Source organism: Artemia franciscana, chromosome 7 (genome assembly GCF_032884065.1).
Source record: "Artemia franciscana chromosome 7, ASM3288406v1, whole genome shotgun sequence".
Taxonomy (NCBI): domain Eukaryota; kingdom Metazoa; phylum Arthropoda; class Branchiopoda; order Anostraca; family Artemiidae; genus Artemia; species Artemia franciscana.
This window is the reverse complement of record NC_088869.1, coordinates 15562857-15590739: the sequence shown is the minus strand read 5'-3', so window position 1 is coordinate 15590739 and position 27883 is coordinate 15562857. Positions and strand designations below refer to the sequence as shown.

Below are 27883 nucleotides of genomic sequence, written 5' to 3'. Positions count from 1 at the left end.
TTTAAAATTGTAAATTTGTAATTGTAAAAATTTTTTAACACTCTTTGGAACCTAGCCCAAAATATATCTAAATAAATATATCCAAATATATCTAAATAAAAAGAATAAAAGGGAAAACTTATCGAATTTGAAGATTTTAAAAACAAATAAGTTGAGAAGCGCTAAAACCAAACACTATGCTAATACTAATATGGAGTGGCCATCTGAAGACACCCAGAATGACATTCGACAATTCTGATGACAATAGCAAAAGAAAATAAGCTCAGTTAAATTAAACGTAGAATAATTAGACCTGCTCCTCAAAATGATGGAAACCAAACATCGAATCTTTCCTTGAATATGCTTTAATCAATACATCTACACTTATTTGAACACTGATAACCGGGATTTATAAAATTAATGAACATGCACAAAAGTTCAAGTGACTTGAAATTAATAGCTGAAGACAAAACCGTTCTTTGCAGGTATTGTTACATTCGTTGAACTCACAGTTGACCTAAAAGAAAAAAAAATTAAAAAATGAAGCACAATTAGCTCACATTTTGATCACCTTTTCTCCTTCAATAGAATCATAAATAAATTAGTAAGACTACATTTAAGCTGAAGGGAGGGGGGGGGGTCATTTTCTGGATGGTCAACAAATTCGCATAAACGTCAGTGAAAAAAGAAAAAAATTATATATGCTTTGTCTCACCAAACGACGAATTAAATTTCTCATAGATGGCATAAACATGATCTGGATGAAGTATCAACAGAACCTAGTAGCTGTGTATAACACTCATTTACAAGACTTGTTTGCCCAGTTCCCAACCACAACGAAACGGCACACTACGACCGATTAGAACAGAGCATCTACTAGCATTATAGCGGAGAAATAGCCTTATTCGTTAATTCGAGTTTTAATACCAGAGAAAAAAAAATTCGCTTCACTTAATCAAATTCATACAAAAAACATTTCTTGGGCTTCCACCGTGGACCAGAAACCAATATTTGATTAAAAGATTTGATCTAATAGATCCAAATGTTGCTTTCCCCGTGAGAGTAATTGATTTTCAAAGTAAGTTCCGGACTCTAGATCACCCTTGGGAGGACGTTCACCCTTGGGACGATGTTTTTAAATTAGAAACCATATTTAATAGCTGAATGTTGAGTGCATTCGGTCTGTTGCATGTATTTGTGTTAAACTGTATTATACTACCTTTTTCTTTTTTTATTCGTACTTTACTCGCACTATTCGTACTTAATCGAACGTTTTTTTATTCGTATATATATATATATATATATATATATATATATATATATATATATATATATATATATATATATATATATATATATATATATATATATATATATATAACGAAAAGAGAAATCACCAATGCAACAGCACAAACACATTAAAAAAAAAAAAAAAAAAAAAAAGAGACAGAAGGAGAAAAGGAAGACTGTTTTCCTAAATTAGTGATTAATATAGACCAGCACTTGAATGAGGCCTTAACCCTACTCATCCATACAATCACATAGGTCAAACAGCATAGCCATACACAATCAACCATAAAGAATAATCCATGGACAGGCAGTCATGTCGGCACCAAACAATAAAAACAATAGAGACAAATAATTCAGAGGCAACAACCCAACACAAGGGCTCATCAGGAGAATACACTTGCCTAAAGGGTTTATATATATATATATATATATATATATATATATATATATATATATATATATATATATATATATATATATATATATATATAAATATATATATATATATATATATATATATATATATATATATATATATTCCCAACTCTTAATTTGGTATTAACATTGCAGGTGAAAGACCCCTACCCCCTCTCAAGCACATTTTTGGTGCCCCCCCACCCCAACCGAAGGCAAATCACGGATAGGGTACTTCTCAGTATTGTTTAGTTTAGACACATGATACCCAAAATATTCTAGAGGGGAATCCTCCCCTTTATAAACGAAAAACCTCAGTTGGGGGAGCGCTAAGATTGAAAAACCCCTCCCCCTAAAACACTGAATAGCAAAAAGGCAGGCAAAGGGATTATTTGAGGAGATTAAGCGAGGACAACAAAGACTAGATCTTTTTTTTTTCAATGAGTAAATACTTCCCGTTGCACATTTTGGAGGACCCCGCGAAAGAGAATCATGGATACGGTACTGCTCGGTATTGTTTAGTTTAGACACATGACTCCGAATATAATCTAGATGGGAATCCTCCCTTTATAAACGAAAAAGCTCAGTTGGGGGAGCGTTAAGATTAAAGAAACCCTCTCCCCAAAAACACTGAATAGCAAGAAAGGCGGACAAGGGGATTATTTGAGGATATTAAGAGAGCAAGGCGAATACTAGATCTTTTTTTTCAATGAATTGAATACCTCCCATTGCACATTTTGGAGGAAAAAAATCCCACATTTAAAAGGAGTACTAGAGAACTTTCTGCGTTTGATAGAGGGCAGATCCCAAATACAAGAAAATACATTTTAAGCCAGATATTTTCAATTGTCATGGACAGATTTTGGATAAGTGTGGAAGAAAGACGTGATGGCACCTCTTTATGTTCATACATACTTTCTCACTACCTTGGACAGATTTTGATAATGTCCATTTCCATGGACAGAATTTGGATAAGTTTGGAAGAAAGACGTGATGGCACCTCCTTATGTTCATACATAAGGAGATGCAATCTTCAGCAAGGCTGTGCTAAACAAGATTGGAGCCTCTTGTCTATGCAAACAGACATTCTATCATAGAAAAATAAAAGTTCTCATTTATGATCAAAAGTAAATAATTGTTAATAAATAAAAAGCATAAAAATCTGTCAAAACATCACATGAAATAAAGACCAAATAACTTGAAAAAGTAATTAAAAGTAAATTAAAAAATAAACATAATAAAAAAAGTAAGCGGTAACTAATAAAAAGAAATCATAACAATTCGACAAAAAATCATTTAAAATAAAGAATAAACTTACAAGAGCAGAAGTGAAACTGACGAAAAACAAAATGATAATCAAGACTTTCTGAAGACATAAAACTAAGGCTGTATTCCAGGTTGTAACAATAATAACTTTACTTTAACTGCAAAAATTACTTGAAGTGATATCCGCCTGACACCGTTACGAAGTAAGTACTATCTTATGGGGTTTCTGTATATATATATATATATATATATATATATATATATATATATATATATATATATATATATATATATCCGGACAAGTCCCAGTTAAAGATAGAAACGGGGCCACAATTAGTGGTAAGGAAAAAGTTAAAGAAAGATGGGCGGAACATTTTGAGAATGTGCTAAACCGAGATACAGTTGCAGGAAATGATATAGATGAAAATGAAAAAGTTTGTGATACCTTGGATGGGAAGGAAGATTTGTTTAGTGAGGAAGAATTAGCGACAGTACTAAAAGGATTAAAAAATAATAAAGCTCCAGGTGCTGATAGTGTGATAAATAAGTTTCTTAAATATGGTGGCTCTGAGGTTAGGAATAAGCTACTGAAGATTATGGACATAATTTTTGAAAAAGGGGAAGTACCTAATGATTTTAGGAAAACCTTAATTAAACCACTGTATAAGAAAGGTGACAAGAGTGAGTGTAATTATCGAGGCATAAGTCTGGTCTATGAAGGTAGCAAATTTCTGAGTAATATGATACTTTTTAGACTGAGAGATGCTGTAGACTAAGTTTTCAGGGAAGAACAGTGCGGTTTTAGAAAAGGTAGAGGATGTGTCGGTCAAGTTTTCAGTCTTAGGTTAATATTTGAGAAGTCCCTTCGTTGTCAAACACCTTTGGTCCTCAGTTTTATCGATTATGAGCAAGCTTTCGATTCTGTTGATAGAAGAGCGTTAGCGAAGGTCTTATCCTTGTATGGTATACCAGAAAATACATTAGAGTGATTTGTACTATGTACGAGAATAATACTGCTGCGGTTAAGGTAGGAAATGAGGTTAGTAACTGGTTTTGTATTAAATCAGGAGTTAAGCATGGTTGTGTTCTATTCCCCTTTATATGGATCATTTTGATGGACTTCGTCTTAAGGAGCACAGGAAAGGGAATTGGAGACCATGGAATCAAATGTGGAGGAAAAACGCTCCTGGACTTAGATTATGTTGATGATTTAAGCATATTAGATGAAAGTGTGAGCAAAATGAATGAATTTTTAGAGGTTTTGCGAGTTTAGGGTGCTAAAATAGGCTTGAAAATTAATGTAAACAAGACTAAGTCACTAAGGCTAGGAATAAGTGAAGATGAAAAGGTGACGTTGGGTAACGAAAAGATTGATCAAGTTGCTAGCTTCACTTACCTTGGTATTATTATTAGTAAAGACGGTGGGAGCAGTGAAGATGTTAAAAGTAGAATAGCTAAGGCTCAGGGTGTTTTTTCACAGTTAAAAAAAAGTTTGGAAGAATAGAAAGATAAGTCTGCAAACCAAGAGTAGAATATTGGAAGCTATAGTGATGACAGTGGTCAAATATGGCTCTGAAGCAGGGGCGCTCCAAAAAGCAGATGAAAATTTACTAGATGTTTTTCAGAGAAATTGCCTACGGATTGTTCTGGGTACCCGGCTGACTGACCATATTTCAAACAGTAGGTTGTACGAAAAATGTGGTTCAATCCGCTTTCTAGGGCTATAATGAAAGAAAAGCTGAGATGGCTAGGCCCCTTTCTGCGGATGAAGGATGACAGATTGCCAAAGAGATTGTCCTTTTTGGCCAACCGTCTGGGGCTACACGGACAGCAGGTCGTAATTGTCTGGGTTGGGAGGATGTCATAAATAAAGATTTAAAGGAAGGAAATATGAACTTCCTGGGAGGGTGTAAAGAGGGAGGCCTTGAATTGATTAGGTTGGGGGAGCGTGCGTAGCTATGTTGGCCTCAGGCGGCTTCGTGCTGCAGTGAGTTATCAGTAATAGTAGTAGTAGTAGTAGTACGCAAATTCTATCGGTCTGTCGGTCCCGGTTTTGCTACATTAGGCACTTCCAGGTAAGCTAGGACGATGAAATTTGGCAGGCGTATCAGGGATCAGGCCAGATTAAATTAGAAATAGATCTGTTTATAAATTAGAAATCGTTTTCCCGATTTGACCATCTGGGGGGAGTGGGGGGCCGGTTAATTCGGAAAAAATAGAAAAAATGAAGTATTTTTAACTTACGAAGTATTTTTAACTTACGAACGGGTGATGGGATCTTAATGAAATTTGATGTTTGGAAGGATATCGTGTCTCAGAGCTCTTATTTTAAATCTCGACCAGATCCCGTGACATTGGGGGGGGGGTTACTGTTTTAAAAAGTAGAGTTGAGAGAAAGAGTCAAACTTTAGCGTAAAGAGCGGGGCGTTGAGGAGAGAACACCCCCTTTCATATACGGAGTAATTTCTGTTCGTTTTAAGTTTTAATGCCGCACCTTACTTTCAGATTAAGAAACTTGTTTTTTTATTTAATTTTAACAAAAAAAATAATCGAAACATATCTTTTGTTTAACATAATCCACCCTTACTTTTATTGATTAAAAAAAAACTTTGTCCACAAAACAAGTTTTTTAAAGAAAAGTAAAGAGCTGCATTAAGCCAAAACTGAGCGGAAATCAAGTCAAATAATCTTTCAAACGTAAAAATACCACAAATCACTATCAATAAATAAATTTAACTCAAAACGAGCAAAAATTAACATTAGTTCGGCTGATAACCCTCATGCATTCTCAAGACCAGAACATAATTTGCGTTTTATTGAAAAAAAAAAAAACAAAAAACAAACGATTAAACGTTTAAACGTCAATTTAATTGACATATAATGATATTTATTCCTTAAAGTTTTGATAATTTTTTATTTATGAAAGTAAAAAAAGTGAAAACATTTAGAACGTGTTTTGTTTTCAGCTCAGCGCAAATTATGTTCTGGTCTTGAGAAGGAATATGGGTTATCAGCCGTACTAATGTTAATTATTGCTCGTTTTGAGTTTGATTCGGCTATTTAATGAAATTTGTCGTTTTGAGTTTCATTTATTTACTGATAATAATTTGTGGTAGTTTTAAGCTCGGAAGATTATTTGACTTTATTTCTGCTCATTTTTGGCTGAATGGAGCTCTTTGCTTTTCTTTGAAAAAATTTTCCTGTGGAAAGTTTTTTAAATTAATTTCGGCTCGTTTTTTTTATTGACATAGTCTTTTTCATGGTAAAGAAAACAATATTTTATATCTTTTCAGTTTTTCCTATAAGGATCCATAGTTTGGGTTGCTATTTGTATGCTGGAGAAATTTTTTCAATAGTTTTTAATCCTGACACAAACAGTATCTTTTAATTTAAATTTATAGCTCCTGAAGTTGACGTGAAAAATAAAACAATATCATTCCCAAAATATTCTATCTATGATCTTTGACAACATGGATGCACTCACACTCTTTTTATTTGTTTAAATTATAAGAACAAAAGTAGAAAGCTCCAAAAGCTTTAACTTAATACTCCCAGTCGTTCCCGATGTATTGCTGAGGTGCCTTCTTGGCAACCATAAACAAAATGTCTTTTGATTTAGTTTACAGCAACATTTAGTTTTAAAGCATAATGGGCCAATTCTGCGATCGTGGGGGGTTGGCATACCCAATACCCCTAAAGATACAGTTGCTGGACCGTTCTACTATCGTGAACAAAATGGTCGTCTCAATATTTTGACTGGATGTGCTTGGGAAATGAATGGGCTTAAGAGAAGCGCTGCTTGCACTCCAATCTTTTTTACTCTTGAAAAGGGCACCAAAACTTTTAATTTTGGATCGAATTAGCTCCTTTAAAATTTTCAATAATATTTCTAGCTATTATTGAATGGTACAGCCTATGATATTGCTTATATGCCCTTTTGAAAACATACATGGACACAGTGTGGTAGTATTAAAAGTATACACATATTGCCTTCTGGCTTGTTCAAAATCCAATACTTAACCTTAAAGGTCTAACCTAACAACATAATTTGTTGTTCAGATATTGCTGTCAACTTATTGAAAGTCCACATGCTCATAGTTTGTTTTGATTTAGTCCAACATTCGCCTAAATGTTCCTTAAAGCTTCACCTTAATACCATTAGATTGCACAGAAGCAATCCTTGTAGCAGCATTTGCGGACGTACGCGTATAGCATTTTTATCTTCTTCAACATCCCCTTCAAAACACAATGAAAGTTTCAGCTTAATGCCATCAACGATTCTTAAAGTATTTCTGATGCATCCACTGGACAACCTGTGTGGGCATAGTGTGTCTATGCATAGACCAGAACAGAACAGTGTCAAGACCAGAACACAATTTTCGCGTTACTGAAAACAGTTTGAAATGTTTTCACTTTTCTTACTTTCATAACAAAAAAATCATCAAAACTTAAGGAATAAATATCACTATATGTCAATGAAACTGACAATCCTTTTTTTTTTTTTTTTTTTTTTTTTTTTTTTTGTAAAACACAAATTGTGTTCTATTTTTGAGAAGGTATGTGGGTTATCAGCCCTACTCACGTTAATTTTTGCTCGTTTTGAATTTTATTCGGATATTCATTGCAATTTCTGTTCGTTTTGAGTCATTTTACTCATTCTTGGCTTAATGCAGCTCTTTACTTTTCTTTGAATTTTTTTTTTTGTGGAATTTTTTAAATTAAGAAGTTAAATAGGCGATAGCTCAAAAAAGAGTTATCTAATTATTGTATTAATAACAAAATTTGACATAATAGTCAACAGCTCATTTCTTCTTCAAGAATGAAAAAGAGAGAGAGAAAAAAAAAAAAGAAAAATTGAAGCAAAACTCACCCAACAAAAATGTCAGGTGGTCCCCTGACGTTCTTCAACTTAAGCGTTTCCCCTTAAAGCGTGCTTTCCCCCTTTTCCGAAAATCAGCATAATAAGCCGATTCTTTTGATATATTTATTGATATCAGAATTCCGTTTTTTGAAGTTTCAGTTACTATTGAGCCGTGTAGCTCCTTACTTACTGTTCGTTACCAGCATTATAAGCTAAAAAGGCGATAGCTTAATAGAAAGTCATCTAAATGTGTTTTAATAAAAATCTCGATGTCATATTCAACAACTCATTGCTCCTTCAAGATTGAAAAAAAAACTCACCCAACGGAAATGTCGGGAGTTCCTCCAACGTTTTTCAACTTAAGCGTAAGGGTCTCAGGTAAACCATTTCCTGAGAAGTTGATGAACCGGTTACTGTCTCCTAAATTGACAGCTACTAGTAGGCCAGGGTTCCCACTCTTGTTCCTGCAAAACAAATCAAAAAATTCAGAACAAAGCCTGTAATAAAATAATAAGTATAACGCTTCCCAACTTCTTTGTCGGTTCAAGAGATTTTCAGCACTTGATGTAATTTTGTCAATATTGATGAATTTGTGGATTTCGATCAACCTTTAAGAAGTTTGGGAGTCTCATGGTTAAAAAAAATTGTCACGAATCATCTCTACTTCAAATCACTAAATTTGAACGTTCCAAGACTCATCGTTATTTTTTTAATACTTTGAAGAAAATATGGTTCAATTTGACTACTGCTCCTTTTGCTTTTTTTTCTGGTACTAAATGGTATGAAATTTTCCGGTTTAATTAATTTTTCGATTTTTGTAAAAAAAAGATAACATTACAATGGAAATACAAAAAAGGGTATCTTTCAATGTAAATACGAAAAAAATAAATATATTTCTAAAATTTAGGAGGTGGCAAAAATATCTACGGGAAAAACTGAAGAACTTCAAAGAGTAACCAGTGTTGTCAGGTTGTATATACATTTTGAATAAAAAATAGATAACTTTTGGAAAGAATTTTCTTTAATTAAGCTTTATCAACCTCAATAACACAAGGCATATCAATTTCGGGAACAATATTGGTCAATGTTTGTTGAAATCCTGTACACTAATCAGATACAAATAAAACACTAGTATCAAATAGTAAACAAATTTTATGATAAATAAGCTGTGGGTATATGACTATTTAGATTCCCCCTCCCCAAAACTTCGAAAAATCATTTTTTCTTTACTGAAATATGTCTTTTTTTGGAACTGTCATCAGAAAAAAGGAGCGGTTAAATACAATCAATATTCTCTGTCTGTACAAAAAAAAAAAAAAAAAAAAAAAAAAAAAAAAATTGACTATTTTAACATAAATACACTAGAAAGTGCAGTCATTGATTATGTACATTTTCACGGAGTTTTGCCTCAAATAGGTACCGTGTCTCTACAACTTCTTTTTATTTGACAACAGATATTTTATTTTTCCATGGTTAAAAAAGAAGTTAGGAAGAATAAGAAGAAAAGTCTGCAAATCAAGATTAGAATATTAGAAGCTACAATGATGACAGTGGTCAAATATGGCTCTGAATATGGTTCTGGGCGCTCTAAAAAGGAGGAAGATTTTCTAGATGTCTCCCAGAGAAATTCCCTACATAATATTCTGGGTACCAGGACGACTGATCGTATTTCAAACAGTATGCTGTAAGAAAAGTGTGGTTCAATCCTGCTTTCTAGGGCTACAATAAAAAGTTGAAATGACTAGGGCACGTTTTGCGGATGGTGGAGAAACTCTCCACCTTTTTTTTGTCATCTAACAAAGAACAGAGAAAAACAGCAAAGAAATATTGCTCATTTTGATTATATTACATTTTATCATCTGATGGGAAAATATACTCTTCTTAAATGGATGTCGTTTGTAATATATCAGTTAATCCGATTAAAATCGGATCAGAAAACCTCGAGGATTATAGACTGACTAGGAACTATTCCACAGACAGCAATCAGTTATTGTTTTCAGTTATAATTCACTGGTTATAAGTCAAAATAAATCAGATCCATCAATTGACCGCATGTCAAACAATTTAGAAATTTTGCACGCATCAGCATTAAATACCTACATAGACAGTATTATTATACAGAAAATAATAAACGGAAATATGAATTTTTATTGGGCAGAAAAGGCAAAGAAATTATAACAAAACTTTAACTGTTCTTTTAATGAAAAGCACAAAAACAAAATTACATATTGACAGTTATCCAAATTGATAAAATAGCTTTATTTAAACACTAACATATTTATAGGAAATAGGAAAGCTTTGGCACCTTTAGCCGAATTTATTGCTCACTAGAAACACAGCCATCTCCGCAGGCACACAACGTTCGAACCCTTATTTTGGTAAAACGCTACAGGGAAAAAATGGTACAGACAGCATTCAGCATACATATTTTAACAATTTAATCTAGCATTGTTGAATAATACTAGGGGAACGAGTTTTACTCTGTTAAAAGTAAGGCATTTTTTTTTTTTTTTTGAAACAAGCAATTTTCAAACTGCGGAGAAAAATTCTGATATAAGATGGGATTTAAATATTTTTGCATATTCATATATCTAGAAATTATTTCATAAATCAAAATTTCTATTCTATACTATAAAAATGCCATATGCTTTCTGTACAGAGATTTGAAAAGAAGCTAATCGATTATATCTCTCTGGTGAACGATTCAAAAATTAAAAGTGGTAAGCTGTTTCAATGAATGGTGAAACAAAAAGAAAAGGTAGGTTTTTTTTTCTGAGCATTCTATTTAGAAACAGATTCAGCGAGATTATTAAAATCCCTTTCAGTTAAGAAATACGTTATAGCAGCATTTATGTATTACTACTTAATTCTTTTATACACTTGGGGTACTTTTAAAACCTTCAGCTTACACTAATTCTAAGGCCCTTTTCTTAAAAAAAAATAATAATAAAAAAAAAGGTAAAAATAGAAATAAAAGCGAAAATTTACTTAATACTAAATACTTGTACGCTATTACTTTTCTTGTTCAGTCTTTCCTTCAGCTTTGCAAATATTTAAAATTTATTTATTTGCATTTCTATTCATGTTAAAGTTAAATTCATACAGTAGAGAAGGGTAACTTAGGACTAAAATCAGGAAAAAGAAGCTTATTTTCTTGTATTGTTTCTTTAAACTTATATTTACTCGAAACCATTTTTGGCGTTCGGGGGATACATCATTAAACATCAAATGGTAACTGTACTAATCTGATGATCTTCGTGTAGCGAGAGCTATACTAATCTTAATATGACGTTCAAATTTACGTCTTGGGATGTTTAATTTGGAAAACTAAAAACTTTGAACAGGAGTATGGAATTTCAGCTCTTACGACGGGAAATATCTAGCGAAAAACGAATTCTTTATTAGAAGAAATACAATGTTATTTCGAATTAGTACAGAACCAGAAGACCTAGATCAAAAGCAAGCACACATTTCGTACCTGAGCTAGTCAGTGGGACTGGAAGACCTCTCTTTACCTGGTCCAGACCAGGTAGGCTCCTGGTTCACCCAAGAAAATGGAAGAATCCAATCTTGTTTTTTTTGCAAGTATATTAAATTCGGCAAGACGTCAGACGAAGTAATATCTACCTCCAACACCGAAAAGTACTTGTAAACATAGCTTATGAAGAATTTTACAATGAAATAACATCTATCCACAAAGGTCGATAGGTAATTTCAATCCATTTTGACTGCTACCCTGCTTGACACCGTAGAAGGGACACTACTCGCTGACTCGTCCACTTTCATTTCAGACTTACTCCCGCATTCTTCTACTTCAATCGTCTCGGACTAAAATCCTTTGCATTTTCAATGCTTTTCCCTGATACGTTTGCCCCTGATGTTCCTGACGGAATTTTCTAATCTGCGGGCTTAAGTGACATCCAATAAATCTTTTCTGACGTTGTCAGTACACTCTTTCGGAATTTGCTGGCCTTGAAGTGAGTGGTCTTGATGGACTCTGGATTACAATAAGCATCTGGAGCATGATAGTATATATATATATATATATATATATATATATATATATATATATATATATATATATATATATATACTGTATATATACATATACATATACTTTTACTTCTGCTCCATACAGACCAGCATAATTTCCTAAAATAAAACAAACCATATTTTCTTGCGACGCTCTATTTTTTCCCTCATACCAAACATTACAATCCCTTTTTCTACCCCCCCTGGTTGCCAACTGACTTCTATCCAAAGAGGAAACAGGAGTAGGACAGAAATAATAAAGAAATGCTAAAATATACACAGTAGGCAAACATAGCAGAACAGATAAGCTTGATTTGAACCTCCCTGGGATCATCAGATTCTCAATGGTCCCAAAGATCTGAACATCCTAAAGATCTCAAGATCTTTAAGTTGCCAGGAAAGAAAGTATGAGTGAGAGGCACAGCTGGCATAATTTTTTTTTCAGGAAAGGTCTCTTAAAGATCTTTATGTCCAAATGAGCTGATCTAAAGGTCCTAAAGATCCGATCAGCGAACATCAACGCAAATTTAAAACATTGATTATTGCATAACACTGAAATCAGGACTGTCAAAAGTCAATGGTAACTTTGAACACATGTTCGAAGTTACCCCGCAAAAACGAAGTACTCGCAGGAAACAATGAACACTATTGCAGGACTATGAGCAATGAGCACTATGTAACAATGAGTTACAGGGTACAGTTTTGGACAGCTCAAATTCTCTTGCAAATAACTAGCTAAATTTTACTAGGTATGGCAACCATGGCGAAAATTACCAACTAATTCAGAAGCCACCTACCAATAATCCAGCGAAAATTCACATCGAGCGGTTCCACTGTTGTCAAAAAGAGTGCTGATTGTCCCTTACTGACTTCGATCAAAATTACCTTTAACTTTCAAAGTTAGCCTAAAACCAACGATCATCAGCCCAGCTCTCCGTTTTATTTTGTAACGTTGTTTATTTTGTATTGTAATAGGTAAATAAATTTCACCATTCATTCACTTACCTCACAAAAGAGAAAATCTCTTCGTCTACGTAGGGAAAGCTGATTTCACCATACTGAGCAGAGGCCATCTCCCGAATTTTTACAAGCTCTCTATATACTTTAAGATGAGATTCTGAAGCTGCGTCTTGAGCTGCCACATTGACGTTTGGATAATTTCCATTAACAGCCAACCAAGGTTCGACTTCACTGAAACCTTAAAAATAGATGGTAAGAAATATGTACTCTTCATCTTTCCTTTAGAATAGCACCAACTGGTCACAAGACCATGCAGCTTCATTTTTCCACAACAAACCTGACGTTTTATGTCATCTGCACCTATAAATTTCAAGAAATTTATAGAAACGAATGAGCAATTTCTGATCCCTCCTTCACTTTCCTTATCTTTACTTGGCTATATATATATATATATATATATATATATATATATATATATATATATATATATATATATATATATATATATATATATATATATAAATAAAAACAGCTAAGAAGAAAAATCCTTCGATCAAAAATCAACTGTGGACTATATATTAAAATAGGATATTTACCTTAAAATAGGTAGCTTGATTGAGAATGACGACAATGTGATAGCAGAGCTTTATAAACCATTAAAACATATTTCCCTCTCAAAATTATTCTCTTTTTTTACTTGAGTAAAAAAACTTACTAAAGAGCGCTAAGTAATTTGCTAAATGAATTTCAAACACAGCTTGAATTGGAATTAATTACTAACATGAAGCTTTCATTATTCAATTTATAGGTGGACTAATATTCTTATTTTTATTAATAATATCGATATTTTAATTATTAAAACATACTGCTACAACTAATAGCTCACTGTAGCACTGAGCCGCCAGAAGCCACAAAAGCTACACACCTCCTCCATTCCAATGAAGTTCTCTCTTTAAACCTTCCCATTTCCCTTAAATCATTCCTTATGGCAAAGATTAAATCTTATTTTAACACGAGGTACGATAATATAACTATTAATGATAATAATAAATTATTTTATTATATAGTAATATTATTATAATTAACATTACTGTTAATTATACATTTGCATTCTTGTAGCCCGTGTAGATACATATAACTTTTAGTACAGATGGCTGCCCCCATCTATATATTAATACGACCAGGTGGTTATATAAGCGGCATTAATGCGATTTGAAATTCAAATTGAAAAACAGGTTTATCAAATGCAAAGAATGAAAATAATTCTTTTACACCGCAATGGTTGGAGTCAAATATGCATCCCAACTTTGACTTTTTCAGATCTGTGTATTTTAAGAATGTTGAGGAGTTAAAATTTTCCTTAGAAGAATAACAAATTGTCTTCTATGATTAACAAATAAGATGTCGCAAAATACAAAAAAAGCCACGAAGACGTCAAATCATGTCATAGAAACGGTCTTTTGAATGGGAAATAGGGGCATCTCATATAAGTTTGCTTGACATTTTCTTCCCAAATGAAACTGAGCAATGACCAATGATCAATCAGCCACTGACCAACGACCAATGAACCTGACCTATTAGGCAAGAAAGGAAAATAGGGACCACTCCAACCAAATATTGAATGCATTTTGCTTGGTCTTCAAGATTTGAGGTGGGAGATTGGGATAAAGCTTTTTGGGCCGTGGCGATTCCAATGTATACTTGGAATCGGAAATGGAATTTTTCTCACATTAAACACAGCCTTTGATTTTATTAAAATTTTCGGTAGCTATGGCCCAGGGATCACTCTTTAATGTATTGCGGCTATCGCTAAGACCGTGGATTTAATATTTTTTGTAGTTTCGGGATCAGTTAAAAGAAGTCCACGAAATATTTTAACCCAGCCCTCATTTTCCAGTCCCTACATAAGATATAACTCAAGAAACAGAGGAGGGAGGTGAGACATTTAAAAAGGGGGCAAGTGTTCGATCGTAGAAAATGTCAGTGTATTCATTAAACGTTGGAAAGACACTCAATACCTTGTAAGTTTGGAGAGTCTGAGGCGACAATGAATTTAAGACCCAAGCCAAAGAGGTGCACCCTTAATTAAGTAAATCCCTTGGATTTAATGTTAAACTCACCAGCATTTGTCTCATTGGACCACTGCATAGGAGTTCTGAATCCATTCCTGTTTCCTCTATCAATAAATTTCGAATCAGGACTGTCCTCCATTCCAATCTCTTCTCCATAGTAATTAATCGGAGTTCCTGGTAAAAGCATGGCAATCATGTTCATTGAATCAGAAAGATTTTCTCCTACTCTAGTTGCAACACGGGATCTGTCATGATTCCCCAACTATAAATGAAATGAAGAGGATCTTTAACAATAGTCTCAATTAGCCAATCAACCAAAACTAAGTAGACTATCTCTTAGTTGACCACTTCAGACAAATTGAATTTGAAAAGGATAACTAATAATCAGCAGAATAACTTAAAAAAGGAAGACACCATACTTGAGAATAAGATTTCTTCTCGAAACGGACTTTTCCTGACATTTACAATTTTTGGACGACAAAAACTTAGCAAAAAATTTCGCTTTTTACTTTACACCACTAATCGAAGTCCATCTAGAAAAAAAAAGAAATAAAATCTCCTAGTTTTTCTTAAAGAAAACCTCTAATCCCCCCTTAAAAATTATCTCCATCCATAAAGATTTGCATCATTAAAGAGCTATTTCAAATTCACACACACACCCCCCTCCTCCAAAAAAACAACAAATTTAATGTCTTATCCAGCTGCATCATCTTATCGTAATGCTGTTTCCTAGACTTACACATAAACATGTATGTTTCAGAATCCTATCTAATAGCAGTCAATAGCTTTTGTTCTCCGATTTCACGATTTCACAATCTTTGTCTTCTCCTTAGTAGTCTTTTTTCCCTTTTCTTCATGCCTAATTACTTTTAATTATTTTTATTATTGTTAAATACTACTGCTTAATAGCTTTCATTATTGCTATACTATTGTACTGCAGCTTAATTTTACTATTGTTGACAATAGTAATACTTTTTGGAGTATTTTCTATTGTTAGTAAACAATACTTATGTTAGTAAAGTGAACATAGCAAACAATAATAAGTAAACATAGGAAGTAGTAAGTAAATAGCATGTAAACAATACTTTTGTTAGTATAGTACTACTCAAAATACTTTTGGAGACCAAAGCCCACTGCCTATATGTTGAAAAAAAAGTGAGCTCATTTCAGAACCCAGGCATCACTGTAGAATGCCTGAAATAGTGGCTGAAACTTCTCTCCTAGTTTGAAGCAAGACACCGGTTCGTAGTCTCTGAATTCTGTTAATTTTCAACCACAACTTAGCCGATCTTGACACGAGGAAGACTCTCCAGTGTTTTGACTTGTACGATTATAGTTGTTTATATGTTATTTTTATGTTTTAACTACAAATGTTACTACTAATGCTACAACTAACAAACTCACTGCAGCACCAACTGACCTGAGACCAACACAGCTACACATGCTCCTCTTCCACCCCAATCTATTCAAATCATCCCTCTTTACACCCTCCCAAGACGTTTCTATTTTCAGCCAATCTTTCCATATAATATCCTCCCATCCCATTCGAGGACAACCTGCTTTTTACTTTGACCCTACACGGTGGGCCGACCAGGACAATCTGTCACCCTTCCTCCGCAGAATGCCATAATCATCTCTACCTTTATCTCATTATAGCCCTAGAAAGCGGAATTCAACCGCATTTTTCGCAGAACTTACTGTTTGAGATACGGTGAGTTAGTCAGGAAACCAAAAACAGTCTGTAGACAATTTCTCTAAAAAATATTTAGTAACAAATGTTAATCAGATTTTATTGTTCAAAACTATAAATTTTCTATATAAATTTCTATAACAAGTATCAGTTCAACACTGCGACAATTTCAAAAGACCTGCTCTACAGTACTACATTAGTTTAAAAAATGGGTTTTGTAGCTGAGTCTACAGCTTTACAATCTCCTCAGTGGTCTTTCCTATCTTCTGCGATGATGAAAAGAAAATATTGGGATGATTTGATCCTTTGCTTGAAATTTCTTTTTGTCTTGTAATTTCTCCAAATAAAAAGTGATAAAACCCAGATGAAAAACCCTTACTTATAATATCCTTTAAGCACCTAGCGTACCATCCTAAATTCCTATTCTTTTCATCAAATTTTCAATAAAAAAGGGTTGACTTTTTTTTACCAAGCTTGCACCACAAAAGATATAAAATCGACAGAGCCCATACTCAGTACTTAACAAGCTTTGCACAACATAAGTGGCTAAACTTCCACTGCAACTGACCGGTAAGGATGGTTTAAAAACTATTGAGATCACGATGTTGCTTTAGAACAAGACAAATTACTCCTTAAATTCGAATTCAGCCAAAAATCTAATATGTCGTAACGCATCACTTTTCAGCCTTCGGGTCTGGCCTTCAGGTGAAAAAGCACGTTTGTGAATGGAAAAAGGATAATAAAAAAGGCTCATTAGCAGTCTACATATTCATATAATTTTCACGCAATTCGTAATATGTTGCTAATACAACTTTTGTCATTCTCATTCAATTGTGCCTTTTGTGCATAGCTATTAAATTGCAATATAAGCACTGTCTGTTACACAACCTTTTCACACTTCTATATGCAATTGTCCACGAATCCAATGTGCCAATAAAAAACGAAAAGAAAAAAGGCGCAATTATTTTTATGGGTTCTTATACTGCAAAAAACATATTTATTGCGTTCTTTATCGCGTGGCTATATTGAAAGAGGCTTCAACGAGATTGGCTGTACTTGCTTTGCTAAATTTTGAACACCGAATTGTTAAGTGAAAAAATATTTCACTTGAAAATATTTAAAAATCCGATTAATTCTTTCTGATTCAGATAATTGTCTGTTTAGGTGTCAGCGGTTGTATACAATTTGGAGTAGGTGTTTAAAAACTAAATAATCTACAAAAAACGAGGGAAGAGGAAGAAGCGTTTTTTTAGTTCCGAAGGCGAGTCCTTCGCTATAATCTATAGGGCATCCAGATTAGAAACACAGGCAAAGTTGCCAACTCAAGACACGTGTTGGAGGAGGGGAGGAGTATGGACATTTCCAACCTTTTTTATGAAGATACCAATGTTTTCAAAATGATACATTTTAGGTCGTTTTTTTTTTGCTTTTTATAATGAAAACACCAAAAAATTGATCTTTCGAAATTTTGGGAAGATGATCCCCTCCCCACCTAGGAGGAGAAAGTCAAAAGGAGAGACAAGATTTAGAAAAAAAGATGCAGCAATCCTGTCTCTACACATGTTCTTCACATCATTATCAAACCTGTTCTCCTCCCAGTTTTCAAAAAAATTTTGGTGACCAAATCGCTTTGTTATCAATCTCTTCGACAACTAAGCCTCGTCAGATTTTTGGTTCTCTTATTGTAGCAAGGGGTTGGGGTTATAAATAAATAATTGAATAACTTATTATGACCTGTTGGGGTATGATTTTATTGTTAAAATTGAATGTGCCAATTAGGATGCGCGATTTGAATTAGTCGCTTGAGAATTTATTTACTCTTGTATTATTTTAGTGTATTTTAGTGTGCGACTGTTACTACTGATTTTTTTTTGTTTAAGAAATGTATCTCTCTAAATATTTCTCTTGCAAGGATTTATTTTTCTTCTTTGTAAGCCGTTTGTCTTTGTAACTTTTATTGATTTCATTTTTAAATTTATACTCTTCCCTTATTCATTTTTCTACTTTCTTTTCACTCTCGCAGAATTTCTGCTAAACTTTGCGCTACAAATCTTTCTTAGAACATTAACTTTGGTACAAGCCTCAGTGCAGCTCAGTAGTCAAATGTTCAAACTTTGCTCGCCTTGTAGGTTTAGTAGCGTAATGTACTAATAGTTTAGAATAGATAAATTAGACTTTTCAAGTGCTGTTTTTTTTTTTACATCATCACATGAATTCGCCAACTTTGTTTGCTAGTGACGCTCTGTTTATTTCATTACATCAATACTATTGTTAAAATCTTCTACTTAGTTGAACATTTTACTAGTTTTCCTACAGATTTCTATATTTCCCATACAATTAACCTATTCTGGCACTTTTGACGGAAAGTATCATCCAGCTAGGCCGAATTTTTTAACTTTATTTCAATTCGTTACATCGAGAAAACTGAAATGAAAATTTCAGCCAATTTTTGACATACATTTTATACTGACCTGAGTGCTTTGATTTTTTTTTGTTTTAGAAACAAAACAAGAAACGAAATTTTCCACTCAGGTAGGCACATGTGCTCTGTTACTAGCTATTCAAGTTAAGTAAAAAATAAACTGCAGACGTTTATTTCCAGTCATATATTATCAAACTGCAACGAAGCCTGAAGAAAAACATTTGCTGATGCGTAGCAGGGATTTAATTCTGATTCACGTTTTCCAGTATTTATGTATTTAGTAGTAACTGTTGAAGACTTACCACCCAGTTAGGCCACATGGATTCTGGCAGCAGCTTTTCCAAATATGCTGAGATAAACTGTTGAAGTTTATTTCCAGTCATGTCAGAATCAGTAACTTCAGTAAATCCCAAATTCATCGGCATTTGAGCGATCATTTCTCCATTGTTCTTGTAATATTTGGCTAAATCATCAAGATCAACATAACCTTCTGTCATCAAAATGCTAAAAAATTAATGAGTTTCAGTGAAGAATTTATGTACATTAACAAGTAGAGCATATCATTCTAATTACACTGCTCTCGCAAACTTGAGAGGCCATCCCAAGACGAAACACAAGGTTTAATCGTACTAAAAATAAAACAGCATATCTCAGATTCTCATCATTTTATAAGAGAGAAAATTAATAAAATTTAAAAAAATATGAAAAAAAACGTTAAAAGATTTCAGTAGAGACACTTCTTTGCCTCGATTAATTATAATAATAAACAAAAGAAAAAAAACTGGGCTCAAGTAGGGAAAATTCTCCGTGGGGAGGATTTTCTGTGGAGTGAAGTTCAAATACATTTGAACTTACAAATACGATCGTCATTTATACACGGGAGGATTTTCCACGGGTAATTTTCCGCTAAGCGAGGGAGGGGGGAATTTTCCGCTGAGCGAGGGGAGAATTTTCCTGTGGTATCTTCTGACTCTCTAATGGATTTTTCCATAAGGGAAAATTTTTCAAACGCTTAGAAATTTAACAAGAGCTAAGAGCTCATATGGCACTTGTGATGAGGTCAGAAGAGCCAAGAGCTCATATGGCATGAGCTCTAACAAAATTCTAAGAATCAATAGATAGATTCAAAAGGAAAATCAGAGGCTTAATGCCGGTCGGGATTAAGAGCTCTGAGACACGAGGTCCTTCTAAATATTAAAATTCATTAAGATTCGATGACCCATTCAAACGTTAGAAATACCAAATTTTTTCTAATTTTTCCTCTCCCTTCAGCCCCCCAGATGGTCGAATCGGGAAAAACGACGTTATCAAGTCAATTTGTGTAGGTCCCAGACACGCCTACAAATTTTAACGTACTATCACGTCCAGAAGCACCGAACTTGCCAAAGCACTGGACCCCCCTAACTCCCCCAAAGAGAGTGGATCCAGTCCGATTACGTCAACTACGTATCTACGACATTTGCTTATTCTACCCACCAAGTTTCATCCGGATCCCACCACTCTGAGCGTTTTCCAAGATTTCCAACCTAGGACTTGTGCTTATTTTTACCACCAAAATTCATACCGATCCCTTCACTCTAAGCGTTTTCCAAGATTTAAGGCTCCACCCCCCCCCCCAATTCCCCCAATGGCACCGGATCCGGTCTGGATTTAAAATAAAGCTCTGAGACAAAATATCCTTCTAAATATCAAATTTCATTAAGATCTGATCATCCGTTCGTAAGTTAAAAATACCTAATTTTTCCAAATTAACCGTCCCCCCAGTCCCCCCAGTCCCCCCCCCCCAGATGGTCGAATCAGAAAAACGACTATTTATAATTTAATATCGTCTGGTCGCTGACATGCCTGCCAAATTTCATCGTCTAAGCTTATCTGGAAGTACCCAAACTAGCAAAACCAGGACAGGCAGACAGACAAACAGACAGATAGACCGACAGAATTTGCGACCGCAATATGTCAATTGGTAAATACGAAGTGCCATAAAAATGTAATCTTTATCAATATGCAGGGCAATATCCACAAAATTTCCTTTTTATTAATCTCGGCAACTGATCGCAGTAATGTACGATGGAGTCTGATATAAACAGCGTAAGATTGTCTTAAGCAGCGAGAAACATTTACATCCCGATCAAGGCCGGCTCATCCTATTATCCACCGTTATAGTCCATATATCCGATAATTCCACTGCTGAAAAAAGAAACGGTTGGTTTAACTCGTTAACGAAGTCTTTCTTGCTTTCACCATTAGTTTCTTAAAAAGCATGAGACACGCCCTTTCGTTTGGATAAAACAAAATAATTCTTTATTTAGAAAGTATACATTCAGATTATGTTAAAGTTAGCTGCAAATGCCATTTAGAGGGAATAGACTTCTCGAAGATTTTATGCGTAAAAACCATAATATATTAAAAGCTAGTTTAATAGACTAGGATACCGAATCCCTAATTTATGAGAAACGACCTCCTAGCAGAATCTCCAGAAAGCCATATTGCGGCGCAGGGAGAACTACCACAATAGCTGCAAGGCGATCTCATTTAACAATCCATTACATAAGTAAGCTTATATTAAGCTTTGATGTTAGTCGCCTGAAAAAAAAAAACAAAAAACATTGGGCTGCCCGAATTTTTAAGGAATAAGCACTTGAAAAAAAAAACTTCAATTGCAGCTAGTGATTACTCAATAAATGGGCCTTATTGAATTGATGTTCAAGTTTCTATATTTCCAATAAAAAAGGTAATTTATCGCTGACTCCGAGCAAAGGCAGTCTTCAAAAAACCATTACTGGACTCCCTTAATATACATCTGAGCCATTTTATGCTTGAGAAAGATAATTGTCTAGACTAATGAAAATTCATGGTGTAATTGGTCGTGTATCATTCACCAAAAGCCTTGCTACAAAAAAGGTTAATCCAAAGCTTGAGGCTTTTTAGGAGTGTGATAAAAAAGCAAGGATTACTTATCTGCCTAACTGCGATCAGTCGTGACACATTTGGGAACAACGAACTATTGCAACCTTTCTAAAACCGGTGTGACAATAAAAAATATCTTTTAAAAATATTTAAGTGCAAAATGTATCAAACTAACCTAAAAAAAATTTATATGTTTTTGGAGTCTCTCGTATATCAAACTACACCTAAAAAAATTGTATATGTTTTTGGAGTCTCTCATGTATCAAACTACACCTGAAATTTTTTTTTATGTTTCTGTAGTCTCTCATGTATCAAACTACAATTAAAATTTGTTGCATGTTTATAAAATTTTTATCTGTCCGTTTTGAAATCACACAATAATATAAAAGAGTATCTAACATAAAATATTGCATATATACAAACAAAAAAGCCATAAACACGAAAGATTCTTAAATGAACTTTAACGTATACAGTTAGAATAAATAACTCCCAAGGAATAAATTCACAACTAACCTGCTTGAGCTATAAAAAAGTATAATTGTTTTACTCTTACTTAACACACATTTTCCCACCTAAGCAATATTCGCATGTAACGCTATTTTAGCTGCCGACCAAGGCAATTTTAATTGCTCAGTCAAACAATTTATGGAGTTGACCAAATCCAATTTCATTGAGCAAGTATATAATCTATTTACCACGACAGAATCCGTTCAAAAATTTATGAACAATTTCAAATTATAAAATTTAAACTAATTTAATTACAAATAAATATATTTATCAATTAATAATATTAAATGTAACTTATAAATAATTACAGACAGTTATTTTGGCAAACTTCTTTCGTTATTTTACAAGCTACCGGCAAAGATTTCTTAAGGTTTCATCTACACATAAACACTCCGTTTTGAAATCTACTTCTATTTCAGACCGCCATGGAAAAAGTGCTACTTAGCAGTTTTCTAATTTGTTGGCAGATTCTCTGGAAATACCATTTTTGAAACACTTTTTGCTCACAAAAAAGCTACCAAAACACAAGTTGTGCTGCTAAAGTGTTGGCAGCTTTTGGAGTTCTGTCAAATTCTGCTACTGGCAGCTTTGGAACTTTGTCCGTACCTGATTTCAGAGCACTGTTGCCACACTCTTAGATGCACGGTGCCTGGCGACATCTATTGGCTCTCTACCTGCTCTCACATTGCAATACTTTTTTCCGTAGGCTATTATATGGTGTATATTCAGGTAATATAGCTACACAAAATTATGTAAATTTACGTTTCAATATTTTAATCTAATAATAGTAGGTTCTATTATATAAGAGACAATAGTAATAATAATAACTAATAAATATTATTATTATATTATTATTATATATTATTAATACTAATAATAGTAAGAGACAATCCAAAGCGAACATTATGACAATTAAAATTACAGATTGATACAATTCATGATATTGCCTATCCAGTAATTTTGCTACAATAACCGTTCATGAATCTTATGTCTTAGTCCTTGTACATACGCTTACCTGGGGCGTAATTTGCTATGGAGCAACGAGGATAGGGGGAGGGGGGACTCCTCCATCAAGACCCCAGTTTGCACTCCCCCAGCTGAAATTCAGTGTCTGCAAAAATCTTATCAAAACTAAGATAAGCCAGCATAATACAAGCATTTAAAGAAACAGGAGAGTTTTTTGGTATATCTTTGCCTCATGAAGCTGTATGGTTCATTTTTTCATTTTTCACTGTTATTTTCGCTTGATTTCCTTGGGAGGGCAACGTTGTCCCCCCCATGGATTTTGACGGAATTACGGTACTGTTGCTGATCGCCAGGTCAAAAACAATCAAACAGTTCGTGGTAACGAACTGTAGTAAGGAGCGACCCGGCTCAATAATAACCAAAACTCTAAAAAAATGGTATTTTGATATCAATAGCTACATCAAAGGCATCGCATTTTAATGCTGATTTGAAATATATATGTTAATCAAGTTTAGTCTTACCCATGAAAAGTTACGAGCCTGAGAAAATTTGCCTTATTCCAGAAAATAGGGGGAAACAACCCCTAAAAGTCATAGAATCTTAACGAAAATCACAAACATCAGATTCAGCGTATCAGAGAACCCTATTGTAGAAGTTTTAAGCCCCTATCTACAAAAATGTGGAATTTTGTATTTTTTTGCCAGAAGGCAGATCACGGATACGTGTTTATTTGTTTTTTTTTCCCAGCGGTGATCATATTGACCCAGTGGTCCTAGAATGTTGCAAGAGGGCTCATTCTAACGGAAATGAAAAGTTCTAGTGCCCTTTTTAAGTGAAAAAAAATTGGAGGGCACCTAGGCCCCTTCCCACGCTAATTATTTTCCCAAAGTCACCAGATCAAAATTCTGAGATAGCCATTTTATTCAGCGCAGTCAAAAAACCTTATAGCTATGTCTTTGGGGACGACTTACTCCCCCGCAGTCCCCGCGGGAGGGGCCACAAGTTACAAACTTTGACCAGTGCTTACATATAGTAACAGTTATTTGGAAGTGTATAGACGTTTCCAGGGGGATTTTTAGGTTGGGGGGGGTTGAGAAGAGGGAGATATGTTGGGGGAACTTTCCTTGGAGGAATTTGTCATGGGGGAAGAAAACTTTCATGAAGGGAGCGCAGGACTATCTAGCATTATTTAAAAAATACAATGAAAAATAAATATGAAAAGTTTCTTCAACTGAAAGTCAGGAGAAGCATAAAAATTTAAAACGAACAGAAATTAATACGCATATGATGGGCTCACCTCCTCCTAATACCTCGCTCTTTTTAAAGCTAAAGTATTTTTAGTAATTTCAACTATTTATTCTACGGCTTCTGTGATTCAGGGGTCATTCTTAAGAAATTGGAACAAAATTTAAGCTTTAGTGCAAAGAGCGAGGTTCTGACGAGGGGCGAACCCCTTCGTATACGTAATAAAAACATAAGAATACAGAAGTTCGCTACGTAAGCTAATTTTTAAGTTAAGTTTATCTTTTACTAATAAAAACCTTTGTAAAAAAATTGAAAGTTCTAGTTGCCTCATTAAGTAACCAAAAATCGGAGGGCAACTAGGCCTCCTCCGCTCCTTTTTTTCTCAAAATCATTCAATCAAAACTATGAGAAAGCCATTTAGCAAAAAAATAAATATGCGAATTTCGTTTTAATTATTTATCTGCGGAGAGCCAAAATCAAAACATGCATTGATTCAAAAATGTTCAGAAATTAAATAAAAAAAACAAGTTTTTTAACGGAAAGTAAGGAGCGACAATAAAAATTAAAACGAACAGAAATTGCTATAAGTTCTAATGTCGCTCCTTACTTTCCGTTAAAAAAACTTGTTTTTTTTTATTTAATACTATAAGCATCTAGACTAAATAAGCGAAAAAATCGTTGAAATATGGTTTGTCTTATTTCTTTTGAAAGCGGAACAGTCTTCGATTACTATCTTGTCTTTTGAAATGAGCCTCAAGCGTTTTTAATAGGGAGATAGGAAGTATTCTAAAGCATTCTATATAACAAAACGAGAAAAAAAAGGACATGTAGAAAAACTAAGGTGGTTTACTGGGACAGACAGTAAAAAAGAAGAAAAAAAAAGTGCAAATATCTCAGCCGAAACCTCTGCTCATTCGTCTTCAGAGCAGAAAGAAATTAGAGAAGAAGATAAAATCCCGTGACACATTAAAAAGGTTAAGCACTTTCTGAAGTAACTGTGGAAAGACAACTGAATGAAAAACACGACATTGAATGGCAGAAACAAAATTTTCAACTGAGAATTTATCCTACGTAAGGTTTTTTGAACGATTATCTCTATCGTTACGATTATCTCTAGTTTTTTGAACGATTATCTAGACTTGGTAATACCGAAATTTTCGTTGGTTTACCAGATTCAGTGATGTGAAAAAAAAAATCGAAGTTAATAGAAGCTTTCCTTTATTGATTGAACATAAATACCGTAAGAACAGCTATATGGTTGGAAAACCGTTATATTTCTTTAAATCCTGAACAACCAGAAAGTTTTCAGGAAAGTTTTTTTTTTTTTAATGCATTGTGCTATGCTCTTTAAATCCCTTAGCACGGCATACATTCAGAAAAAAGTAAGTATAACTTACCGTTCCATCCCATCCTTGCTTGAGTAATCATCCAGAACTTCTCTTATCTGGAGCAAGAAAGCATATACTTCAGGAAGGTTAAATGTGTGATTATTACTAAGCTGACCATTGGGTAGATCGATTTCATTTTCCAAAGCTTCACTTTCAAAGAGGAACGGGGCTGCATTGACCCTTAAACCAGCAATACCTCTATCAAGCCAAAAGCGAGCCACTTTCTATGATATGAAAAATGGTGTTGTTACTCATATTTTATCAAGTCTAATAATAACAGGACTAAATTAAGGATAGGAAATAATAATGAGCATTTAATTCAAAGCATGGAAATATTTGAGATTATCATATAATTACTAGGGCTAAAGATTCAGTAATAATGTTCACTTTCTACAAAATTTTAAATGGAACTATTTACACATATGGAAATTTTTCCTCTGTATGCACAAGGTTGTGTATATAGATGCCCAAAGCTTCATTACCCCGGGGTGGAGGAGCTGGCTCTTTGAGCCATTGTCTTACAAACAACCCATCCTTCAATCCTCGGTATATCTTCTGAATAACCAGCTCAATCCTTAACTAGTTTGTATCTTTGCTTACCTATATGCATAACTGCATTAAACATATTAAGGAGCATAATTGTTATATTTAATCTTTTCTAAATATTTCTTGTGCTTTACCTTTAGGGTGGCACGGGGGGGGGGGTGAGCCTTTTTTTATAATAAGGTAAAATGAAAGAGACAGGCCTTAGTAAATTAATAAAACCGTGAAGAAAGAAATATGAGGATATTTCCAGGCAGTGGAAAAAGAAAGGATGAATATGCCGTCAAAAAAGTGGAAAAAGAAAGGATGAATTTATCTCGGTCGAGACGGTCGGCCGTGCGAAAGAGTAACAATACATACAGATATATTTTCGACGTAACATCTAAGATTAGGTACCCTTTTCTCAGACCACGCTGCCTTTCTACGACGAACAAATAAATGTTCAAGTGGGGATAAATCCATTTATTTAGAAGCGAAAACAGGTACAAAAGTCTACAGATTTCGATCACATTTATAGCGATTGTCATCATTAGAAATACAGAAATAAATGGACTTCTCCCCATTTATCGAACGTTTATTTGTTAATATACAGTTAAAATTCCTAAGGACAAAGTAAATCAGAACGAACCTCAAAACACTCAATTTAAAACACAAAAAAGACCCTCTCGAAGCAACGGTGAAAGAGTAATTAAATAAAATCATCAAACCTTGACGGTCGATCGAGTTTGTTGAGGACAGTCGGGCGGAGATCATGACTGAAATATCTAAGTATTTATCTTGTTTTTTTACTGGCCAGATTCATTGATGTAAAAAAAATCGAAATTAATAGAAGCTTTCCTTTATTGGTTGAACATAAATACCGTAAGAACAGCTTCAAGGTTGGAAAACCGTCCTGTTTCTTTCCTCTTCACGATTTTCTTTCATTTTTTCATGCATAGCCAGTGAGGTCTTTGGAATTATTTTATTTGAACAAACCTTTCAATGCTAAGAGGATTTGAAAAATAGTATTCAACATTAAAGTTGAAAAAAAGCTGCTGCTTTTAGTAACTTAAACTTGAAAAATTACTAATTAAGCAATCAAATTAAGTATTCATATTAAGTTTCCGATTATAATAATGTATTTTTTGCTACGTTCATGAATTCCTAGTACATAAGATAGCACAAACTTTTTGAAGAATTGAAAAACTTGTTAACTCTACATTCAAGAAATCAGCTTTTTTTTTCCCATCTTGTTATAATTCTATAACATTCTGGATTATATTGGCTGAGCAAGCAGAAGCTCAATTTGTTATGAACAGGGGGGTTAACTGTCTCTCTCAGACCTTGGTTTACCACCATCGC

At 33.9% G+C, this 27883-nt stretch overlaps 1 protein-coding gene across 1 annotated transcript in view; it reads right to left on the bottom strand.

Annotated features, from left to right (window-relative positions):
• Nucleotides 1–328: 328 nt before the first annotated feature.
• Nucleotides 329–27883, bottom strand: part of LOC136028891 (probable maltase) — a 50033-nt gene continuing 22478 nt past the window's right edge. The window contains exons 6-11 of the mRNA XM_065706853.1: nucleotides 26009–26223; nucleotides 19289–19490; nucleotides 14923–15136; nucleotides 12848–13040; nucleotides 8131–8274; nucleotides 329–496 (exon numbers count right to left, since the gene is read on the bottom strand). Of these exons, the coding sequence (XP_065562925.1) occupies nucleotides 433–496; nucleotides 8131–8274; nucleotides 12848–13040; nucleotides 14923–15136; nucleotides 19289–19490; nucleotides 26009–26223 (1032 nt within the window). The 3' untranslated portion in view covers nucleotides 329–432. The remainder of the gene's footprint in view (nucleotides 497–8130; nucleotides 8275–12847; nucleotides 13041–14922; nucleotides 15137–19288; nucleotides 19491–26008; nucleotides 26224–27883) is intronic.